The 11,263-nt window shown below is 39.5% G+C and overlaps 1 protein-coding gene across 4 annotated transcripts in view; it reads right to left on the bottom strand.

Moving 5' to 3' along the window:
- Nucleotides 1-10,224: 10,224 nt before the first annotated feature.
- Nucleotides 10,225-11,263, bottom strand: part of Asic5 (acid-sensing (proton-gated) ion channel family member 5) — a 38,941-nt gene continuing 37,902 nt past the window's right edge. For 3 of the 4 annotated variants that reach the window (XM_006501825.1, XM_006501821.1, XM_006501823.2), the window contains one exon: nucleotides 10,229-10,525. In XM_006501825.1, coding sequence (XP_006501888.1) covers nucleotides 10,365-10,525 — 161 coding nt within the window. In that variant the 3' untranslated portion in view covers nucleotides 10,229-10,364. Of the gene's footprint in view, nucleotides 10,526-11,263 lie in introns of all 4 variants that reach the window. The other variant, NM_021370.2, reaches the window with a different exon arrangement.

Below are 11,263 nucleotides of genomic sequence, written 5' to 3'. Positions count from 1 at the left end.
TCACTGCACATAGATAACATGTTTAATATTTTTAACTGTGAAGAATGTTTAATATAAAGAAATGATAATAAGAGAGTCATGAGATTGGTTAAAGAAAATTACAACTACATTGACATCATCCTAGGCACACTATATATTTAGCAAGGATTCTTTCTGGCTTACACTGTCTTAGGAGTTTGGGACACGCTTTTGGGTCTGACTGACTCCCTCAGACTCCTGTCTAGACACTTGTGGATAAGTGCCATGCTCTTCATCTTGGCGCTGTTGCAGACAGAAGGTTGCAGTGGCTGGAAGTTAGGTCACAGAACTAGCACTTTGGACTGAGAGATCCAGTGTCACCTCCATCCTACTGGCTTCTTCACTGTCAGAAGTTGAGTGCCAACATTCCTTCTGTGATGTGTTGTCTTGTCACAGGTGCAAAAGCAATAACAGCCATGGGCTGAGACTCCTGTCGTCACAGTCTGAAGGCAAAGCTCCTCCCTCCTCTTCTTGCTGGGCACTCCGTTACTGTAAGAGCGTTCTAACATGGAGTGTGATAAGGAGCAAAACTCTGCATTTAAAGCATTGACTTGCAAAATTTTACAACTTGATTGTTCCAAAATGTCAAAAAGGTTTAAACCACCCAATCTGAAAACTTGCCAAATCTTCCTTTAAATGACCTGCTTCCCATATTCTCCCTCTCTGTTCCACATTCAAATTTCTTTCCTATGTAAACTCACTTCATTTCTAGTCTTTGTCTACACCCCTTAGAGAACAGTGTCACCTTAGCCAAAGTCATCTGCTAACTGCCTCCTGTCCAAGGTTGTGCCTCCTCTGTCCAGAAGCACACTATCTATTTGCATATCTCTTTGGTTCACTGTAAATCTCATACAGCCAATACACTTCCTCTTTTCCTATGTGTTGCCTGCACTCACCAGAAAACAAACAGTTGATAAACCATGCTGAGAGAAGCAACAGAGGAAGCAGTCTGTGGACTGGGTAGAGACTACATTTTCAGGAAGCATGGGGAATGTATGGGGTTGGGGGAATGAATGGGCAAGAGAAATGCTCTTATTAAGGTATTATTAAACTGGTTCTTGAGGGAAGTCCTGCTGCCATTGGTGTGGGCTGAATTAACAGCAGAGAACTACAGTGGGTGGTTTTTGGCAATGACTATGCTTTCTTATGGCCCTGCACTCAAATGATGGAAGGGTAGAAAGCCAGTTGAGAACTTCAGGTTCGTTACTCAAAGTGTGTAGTAAGATATGGGTCAAGGGGTATGAGGAGAAAGGTAAACAGAAGGCTACCTGTCCAGTTATCTGATAGATGGCACAACCACTAAATAGGATAGAGGGTGCAGAAAGGAGAGTGAATTTGGGGGAAAGGTCATGAGAATATTAGACATGAGTTGTAGAGTGTCTATGGCTGCATCTGTGAGAGTAATGACCATTCTCTCCACAGGACATGATGAGTGTAAAAATATTGTTGGAGCATATAGCTTTAGTTTCTACATAATCTCCACCAAATCTCGTTATGCCCTCGTTCTTCCATTGCTAAAATTTAGAATGTAATAGCTGTTGCTGAAATTATTGGTTGATGTTTTAAGTCAAGACATCATCGAATTAGAACCTGGGTTCAACATGTTGAGGATAGAAACATAACCAAAGGCATGCTCATTTTCAAATCACTGGAAATACATTGTGAATGCTAAATCATGGACAGAACATGGACATGTCATCAGAAAATGGTTGGGTCAGCAAGCAAAACCTAGAATGGGTTTGAATATTCAAACAAACACAATGAAAATTTTCTCCAAATTAAACTCAAGTCAGTTTGAATTAATAAAATCATTTTCATAAAAACATGTAAATATACATGTGTATTATATTTCCCAGCTAATTCATTTTGTTTGAACCTACCATTGGCTCACCAGAGGATCTGCTCTTTTCTTTGTCTTTGAAAGAGAATGGTTTTTTGCAGTCTTTACCTAAGTGGGTTTCTTTATATGCCGTCTGTAATAACGGCTTGCGAACCACTAGAGGGCAGCAGAAAACACCATCTGCTATTAAGACCAAGGACAGTCAGGGACTGACACAGTTGTTCTCAGAGGACATTGCACCTCCTGGTTAGGAACTAACAGTCACTTTCTTTGTGCAGCCTGGAATTCATTCTTACTTTCCCACAGATTCAAATGAATGCTACAAAACTTGTGCTCATTATGAGATATCAAATCTACTCTTATACACCTTGTTTATAAATTCTGACCAGGTATTCCCTGCTTATTTGTAAGGAGGTGAGTAACTTTAGTAGAATAAGCAATCTGTGATGGAAGCTATAACACAGCGGGGGAGTAAGCAAAGTTCTACCTCCTTATTGAAAGCTATCAAGTAAAAGCAAGAATATAGTGCTTAAGGAGTTATTTTTCCATTAATTAAGTTGTGTATTTACTTTTCATCCCAAATCGCTGCCCCCTTACATAAACACTCCCTCCATCCCCCTTCCTTTCTCCTCTGAGAGGGTGGAGGCCCCATTGGGTATCTATCCCCCCATCCTGGCACATCAAGTTCCTTCAGGACTAGGTACATCATCTCCCAATGGGGCCAGACAAGGCAATCCAGTTAGGTGAACAGGATCCACAGGCAGGCAACAGATTTAGGAACAGCCTCACTCCAGTTGTTGGGAGACCCACATGAAGACTGAACTATGCATCTGCTACATATGTATGGAGGGCTTAAGTCCCCCCGACATGGTCAGTGTTTCTGTCTCGGAAAGACCTCAATGGTCCAGGTTAGTTGACCCTATCAATCACTCCTGTGGAGTTTCTATCCCTTCCAGATACATAAGTGATCCCCAAAACTCTATCAAAGAATAGCTGTAGCTGAAAAACACCTTCAGCAAAGTGTCTGGATACAAAATTAACTAGAAAAAAACCCCAGTAGTTCTCCTTTATACAAGCAATAAAAAGGCTAGGAAAGAAATCAGGGAAACAACATATTACATAATAATCATAAATAATATAAAATATCTTGGTGTGACTCTAACGAAGCAAGTGAAAGACCTGTCTGACAAGAACTTCTAGTGCCTGAAGAAAGAAACTGAGAACGTTAGAGTAATTTTAAAGTTTTAATTTACATTAAATTTGAATTTCTCTCATATTAAAAAAGAAATAATACAGTGATGTGGACCAATATTGAAGAAAACATTGATAGAGAAGAAAATTCCTGAGCCCAGTTACACTGTGGTCCTTTCCCCAGCGTCTTCACAACTTGGTTATTTGGACTCAGGTTTCTACTGAGTAAAATGGGAGCTGATTGAGATACTTCCAACAGTTAAACCATGATCTACAGCAACAACAGTGCTATGATAAAAGGTCTGTGTGCTCAGGTAGTGAAGTTGGTCTTGACCTTTTAGGAAAAACATCTAAAAATTTGACTGTAGTAACTTTAATAGTCCGAGTGCGAAGATCTGAAAAATAACTCATAAGAAATAAAGAAATCTAAGGGCAAACGTGGTGTCTATTCTGCTAGCTTGTGAGTCCTGGGACTCTTTTGTCTCTGCTTTCCACCTCTCCGTAGAAGCACTGAGATTATAGATGTGCATTACCTCATCTGTCTTTTATATGGATTCTGGGGTTTCAAACTTCTGTTCCCTCTCTGGTACAGGAAGCAAGTACCCACGGAACCATCTTTGCAGAGCCTCCATGCCCATTACTGCAGCGGTAAGGATCACAAGTGCCCATCAGGCGGTTTTGGATCATCGAAGGGAAGAGATAGAAAAGGAAGATTTTAATTTATAAAGCAGATTCCTCAAAACTTGCTAAGAGTTTCCCTCTGTGACTGTCTACCTGACACAGACAGACTTTAGCAAAATCACCCATCCCCATAAAGAAAACACAGCTTTAAAACCCTGCAGTACTGCAGGGCCTGAGCTGGCTTTGTGATGACGCACTGTGCAGGGTGTGAGTACAAATCAAAGAACTGAGAGTTCTTTAATTTTCACCTCAGCATGTGCCAAGCTGGCTACTGAGTCCTCTCCTCCCTTGGCAGTGCTGCAGTGCCAGAGCACACACCAGAAGCCATGATGAATGTGTCCTAGATTCTAGGACAAGGTGAGGACAAGGTCAGAAGAAAAAATCAAGTCTGACTGGGTGTATACAGTTTGAGTTCAGCATATGACAAGAGACCTAACTGACCCCTTTTCTTTTTGCCTATTATTTAAAAATTCCAAACATGTATATAATATATATTGGTCACACCCCCCATTCCCTCCCACTAGCTCCCTGAATGTATCCCCCTCTTCTTCCCCCAAAGTTCATGTATCATCTCACTTCCTTTTAAGTGTGTTATGAGTGTTTGCCTGCAAGAATCCCCTGCTTGTCAGGAGCCCATAGAGGTCAGAAAAATGTTTCTGATCTCCTAGAGTTGCAGACAGACAGACAGCTGTGGCCCTCCATGTGTTGCGAAGCAAACATAGGTTCACTGCAAGACAAATAGTATATACTAGTTGGTTATTTCTCCAGTTCATCATCACCATCATCTGGGTCACCATCATCATCATCAGTTTTACAATCTAGTATCTTTGAGTGTTTCAAAGAGGTTTCTGAGTTGTGCAATGATATTTTAAGAAAACATGTATACGTTGGTTTTGTTACATTTTAAATATAGAGAAAATTTAAATAAGTTAATATCCAGTCTTATTACAAATGAAATTATCTACAATAATTTCATCTCCACCTAATAATATTGGTTTCATTAGAAAACTGAAAGTGTATTCCCTCCAAATAAAGTCTACTAAAAATAGAATGATGTGAATTTTTGAAAATCAAAAATCCCTAGTAGTCATTCAAGAAAAGAAAAAATTAAAATAGGATAAGTAATTGAATAATGTATTGTTATTAAACACAGCACAATTAAAACATTATCGCTCCAATGTCCAGCATTTTAAAATTGTTAGCTTCAGAAGTTGTGTTCCAGAGGCAGCCACAGTTATACCTCATGTTGGCAGCCAAGCTTGGTAGTGTAAGAATCACCAAGTGGTAATGGCTTTGAAAGAATGAAGTAGTTATGGAGAGCAGGAGAGGCTTGTCTCTGAGAGGCCAGGAGAGGCCATTGGCCATGCAGTACAGCCTCATAGCAACTGAATGTCTAGTATTGAAGGGGCCGGGCAGAGACATTGAGGCTTGGCATAATTAAGAATATTTCTGACAGTGCAGCCAAGTTGCAGAAGAAGACCCCAGCATTTTGGAGATGCGAGTACCCTGGAATGACCCCTAAGGACAGCAACAGCCTTAAAGTCGAACCTACCTGAGCTTAGAGGAGAAGCTGTGTGTGCTACAGAGGGCAGAGATGGGGAAGTGACCCAAGCCTTTTGGAAGAGCCCAGAAGATAGTGCATGAATCTCAGATAATCAGGCATTGAGATATTTATACTTCATAGGAACACTCTGTTTAGTTGTTCACATGTACATCCTCATTATTTTATTCATGATGGAATGGAATACATGGACTTTAGTAGGGATGCCAAGATCAAAACAAAAGTGAGTGGTAAAACCAATGTCTATACCTGAAACCCAGTGTGCTAAAGCCCCACAAATCATAATGTAAATCAACAGTATCTTCTAGATGTGGCTAAATCAGATGTTAAAAAGGTTGTGCATCTCTACTCAGGCAAGTGGAGGTTTTTTAACAAATATGGCAGGTGGATTTTCCCTAAGTTTCCACTGCTGCTGCCTCTGCCATTACAACCCTCTTCCTCCTCCCTACCCCCTCCTTCATGCCATTCCTTTCTTTTCTGCTCCCTTCTCCTCCTCTTTAGCTCTGCCCCCTCTACCCCCTCCCTTCCTCTTCTCTTCTTTCCTTCCATTTTTGGTTAAGGTTTTTATTTTAGCTCACATATTGAGATATAGCCCACCATAGCGTTGAAGTCACGGCAGCAGGACTTTAAAACCCTGGGATAATTTGCACCTCCTGTCAGGAAGCAGAAAGATGAGAATGTTGCTGTTCAGCTTTCTGGTTCTATTCTTATAATTATCTTTCATTTATCCATTGACAATCTCATACATGCATACAGCGTGTCTTAATCATATCTACCTCTATTTCACCCTCCCTTCCCTTTCCACCCCAAGCATGTCCCCTCTAACTTTCATGTTCTCTTTTGAATTTATTTTGTTGTGACCCGCTGAGTTCCGTGAGAGCTGCCTGCTGGGATGTTGACTTGGCCTTGTCTAGGTGTTGTGTAAGTCATCATAACGATGGTGAGCTCATGAGTGCAATGATCATTTCATGTGCTAAAGACAGCGTTTCCCTCTATTCCTTCCTACCCTCTGGCTCTTCCTGCCTGGCTCCTCTCTCACAACCTCCTCTGAGCCTTGGAGAGTGAGCGAGATGAAATAGATGTCACATTTAGTGCTGCGCTATCAACAGTCCATTATAACAGCACCTTGATAAGAGCTATGAGTCTCTGTGCAGCTTCCCACAGCAAAAGAGGTTCCTTTGCCCAAGACTGGAAGTACCTCTAATCTATGGGTATAAACAGAATTAAAAATGATAAGCCTGGCATGGTGGCGCACGCCCTTAATCCCAGCACTCGTGAGGCAGAGGCAGGCAGATTTCTGCGTTCGAGGCCACTCTGATCTACAAAGTGAGTTCCAGGACAGGCAGGGCTATACAGAGAAACCCTGTCTCTAAAAGCCAAAAAAAAAAAGATAAGAATACTCGACTCAATGAATGCAAATATGAAGGAAATAATCCAAATTATTGCTGTTCATTTAATTTCATTCTTTTTTTTTCTTTAGTTTTTTATTTATTTGTTGTATGTAAGTGTTCTGCCTGCATGTATGCCTGCAAGCCAGAAGGAGGCACCGGATCTCATTATAGATGATTGTGAGCTATCTTGTGATTACTGAGAATTGAACTCAGGACTGTTTGGAAGAGCAGCCAGTGCTCTTAACCTCTGAGTCATCTCTCCAGCTGTTTGGAAGAGCAGCCAGTGCTCTTAACTTCTGAGCCATCTCTCCATTTCATTTCATTCTTAGTTTGAAGTTGCCATTTTTGGAAACCTTTAATATTCAAAAGAGAAAGTGGAGATTACCTGCATAAAGTTTTCTATGTTAAATTTTACATAAAGTATATCCAAGTATCTGGCTAGATTTGCAGATCCATTGTTTTAGTGCAAGTAAAGGTTCCCTATTGCTCGCACGTTTTACATTTAGATGCAGACAATTTAAATTGCGATCGAAGAAGCTGGGGGACATTTATCAGAAAATGCATATGTTCAAAAGTCAGAGAAATTTAGACATTTCCATGAGAAGGAGATTATTCAGAAAATAGGAGAAATGAATGAAACATTGAAGTGCATACTGCCCCAGCAAACTAGCCTGCATAACTATGTTTAAGAAATAGCTAAACATGGTGCTTAGGACATGGTGTGATTGGTTTGTAAGAGATCATAAGGCAGTGATGTGTATTGAATTAAGAGTAAACACACACACACACACACACACACACACACACGTAGAATTCTTAAAAGAATTGCTTTCCTGGCCCTGGTGTTCCCCTGTACTGGGGCATATAAAGTTTGCAAGAACAAGGGGCCTCTCTTCCCAATGATGGAGTGAGTGGGTAGGGGAGCAGAGTGGAGGGAGGGTATAGGGGACTTTTGGGATAGCATTTGAAATGTAAATGAAGAAAATATCTAATAAAAAATTTAAAAAAAGAATTGCTTTCCAGCATTGTACCCCATGACATAATTAGCTAAGGAGCAATGTAGAGTCCTTAAGAGATTGTTATCATTCCAGGGATGAAGTCACAGGATAGGAGGTGGTGGAGGAGAAGACGTGAGAAATGATGGAGATTCTTTAAGAGTGACAGTAAAGTCCTGTGCTCAAGCAGCTAGTGTGTCCCACAAGGCTTGGTTATAACTGCCCCAGGTATTTCTTGCTTCTTAACCTGCAGCGTTAACTTAGCTATTAGCTCTGATAACCAACTCTACCAGCTCCTCACCTTCCAACTTCTGTTTGGATTTTCAGAAGTGGCCTTTGCTTCTTGGTAACACTAAGCTCACTGGTTTATTTATAAGTACTACCTCATTGAATTTCAGCAATAACTATGGCAAGTCATATGCCAACTTCTGAACAGAGACTATTCAGCATTTGTATCTAATTCCTGCCTCCCCAACATCGCTTTTGTGTCACTGTTACAAAACTCCTCTGGCGGTGGGAGGTGAAGAGTGTTCTGTACTCTAGCTGAGATTCTGCAGGATCTAAAAAGGGAGTCCCTTGCAAAGTTACTGCGACTGTCACAATGACCTTGTCAGCTTTCTCTCTCTGCCATGCTTTTTCAACCCTTGAATAGACCAGTTTTAGCATTTTTCTCCAGTGTTCCTATTATTCATCTTGTTTTCTAGTCATACAAGTTCTTCCATGTGTGAACTAAGATGTTTTGACCTTTATTTATTTGCACATATGACTCCTGCTGAGAAGGTAACCTACAGACTTCGGATGTTATATGGTCTATCACTTATTGATAAGAAGGGGCTTGGCGCTTGATTTTATATTCCTATCTGCTCCTGTTTGGGTCAAAACTACATGATTTGGGGGTGGCTCGTCGCTGTAATCATTCACCAGGGTTGCTCACACCACAGATTTCACAACGTTCTAGGAGGTTATTCAACTTTTCTCCAGGTAACATTTAAAACTTTCATTTTCAAGGACAAATATTTCATCCTCTCACCACTAATTCCCAAATAGATATCACTCCTACATTGAGATGCCAGCAGAACTGTCTGGATGCTGAGAACCAGTGTAAAGAGTTGGTCACCAATGTTCATTCGGAACAGTATCTTCCATGTCACGGTGTGTTAGTTCTCAGAACTTTGCTCTCTTGGTTACCTAGCAAGAAAGTGTGAAGGTGCCATGTGGTCAGGCAGGAAAGGCATCCAAAAAAAACAATGGAAAGAACGGGGAACTAGATCCATTTCGTTCCTGCTGAAGACTGATCGCAGGCCCTCAGACATAGTAAGCACAGGCTAACTGAACCAACAGCACTATTGTTCAGTGTATTAAAGAAAGCGTTGTAGCAATTCACCATCGAAGGAAGATTCTGAGTTGAAAGTAGGTGATTGCTTAAAGCATAATCAGTGGAATGGTTGAGTTTCTGTCGAGATTAAATAAACACATAGAAGTAGCTGGAGGAAAATGCTGAAGTGCTGTGTAGTCCCCTCTATAACACAGATCCAGTCCATTTTCAAGTACACTTAATTTATGAATCTGCCTGTACAGAAAATACAGACTCCTGCCCCCTCAAGTCAGTTACAATAAAGCCATCCAGAAGAAAGAAGAAAAGTACTATGGTTTAATGAAAGTAAAAATTCTGAGATAGTTCACAAAGCATGAATTATGTCTGCTAAATGGACAATTGTCTTGAGTACCTCTTGTTCTACCTTGGTTTTCTTCCTATGATAACAATACCATCATGAAAATAAACTAAAGAAAGGTTTATTTGACTTAAAATTCCAGATCACAGTCCACTTCTGAGTGGAAGTCAAGGCAGTACAACTTGAGGAATTGCATCTGCAGTTAAGAACAGCCAGAGCATAGGCAGCCATCTGAGTCCTGGCTTGCCTGCTTGCTGATTTAAGTAGCTTCCTTCACTCTCATGCAGTTCAGGGCTCTCCCTATGGAAGAGTGCTGCCTACACTGAGTTAAGTCCATTGCAAATCAAGATAATCCCCACAGATATGCCCATGAGCCAACCTGAGCTATGTAATTCTTCAACTGAGGCTCTATTCCAGTGACTCTCAACCTTCTTAATGCTGTGACTCTTAAATATAGTTTCTCATGATGTTGTGAACCCCCAACCATAAAATTATTCACACTGCTACTTCATAACTGTGCTTTTGCTACTGTTATGATGATAATGTAAATATTTGTATTGCCCAGTGATCTTAGGTGACACCTGTGAAAGGGTCATTTGACCAAACAAAAGGGGTTGTGACCCACAGTTAAGAATGGCTGCTCTATTTCCAGGTGTCTCAAGGATGTGGCAGGTAGACATTAAAAAAATTAATCACAACCATATACAGTTAATTGGGTGCAATTAATCTACATATGTAAAGATTTTTCCATTAATTATTATAAGAAGATTAAAATATGCCTACCATGTAATTGTTACTACTTTAAGTTTTGAAGCTACAATAGAAAAAATAGACAATACAGAACATTTTAAACAGACAGAAAAGTGTGTGTACAGAAATGGGAATCTTCAATGATTTTTATTAGACTTTCCAAACTGTGACATAAAGTCTCATAACAGTGAATAAGCGATTATAATTAAATGTAGTATGAAAAGAAAACCAACACTTTTATTTTAATAGAATATTCACATTCTTTTAAACTGCCTGAGGTGGAGAAGTCCGCTGTATCGTTTCAAGTATTTTCAGCAAAAAGAAAATGAGTACCCAGTAGAAATTGGTGAAAAAATATTCAATAATTTCTATAATTGTAATCAAACTAGCTCCACAGAACAGTCCCAGCTGACCGCCAACATCTGCTGTAATAAAAATTCATAAAGAAATTACATTTTATACAACAAAAAGTAAATATTATTAGCATATATAATATTTGAATCCAATAGTTTTATTACAACTGATGTGATGATACATAAATTATATTATTTTCAAGTTTAGTTTAAACAAAATAATACACACTAGTAATATGAAATAATAATATTCACACAAATCATTTCCAAAAGGAGATGATATAAAACTATTTCCAATAATTGATTTAAACTTTGGAAGACTAGAATTCTTTGGAATTCTAGAATTAACTACAATGTAATGTGCACTCATAAAATGCTAAGCAGAACTGGAAATTGGTACCAAATGGCCTTACATGGATTATGCTGTTTTCCAAGAAGATAAATTTCATGCATGTGACCCTGCTAGTATCCTAATTATATTTTATATTAAATATTAAAATGGTTCATTTAACCAAAATATATATTTATAGCACTGCATTTTAAAACATGTTTTTAACTTACATCGAAACTCACAACATTTACATCTGAACAATTTGTAAGTGTGTGCTTCTAAGGCACTAAGGACACTCAGTTTTTGGTCTTCATCATGACCATCTCTAAAACCTTTCCATGTTCTCCAGAAAAACTCTGTTGAAAATAACCTCCGAATTCCCTCCATCCTCAAGAACCCAGCCTTCTCCCTTTTGCTTTACCCCATAGATGTTCCTGTTCTAGTACTACCTTCTAAAGAAGATTACATTATTAATCATC

This window comes from Mus musculus, chromosome 3, assembly GCF_000001635.26.
Source record: "Mus musculus strain C57BL/6J chromosome 3, GRCm38.p6 C57BL/6J".
In the NCBI taxonomy this organism is placed as follows: domain Eukaryota; kingdom Metazoa; phylum Chordata; class Mammalia; order Rodentia; family Muridae; genus Mus; species Mus musculus.
This window is presented reverse-complemented; position numbering and strand designations above follow the sequence as displayed.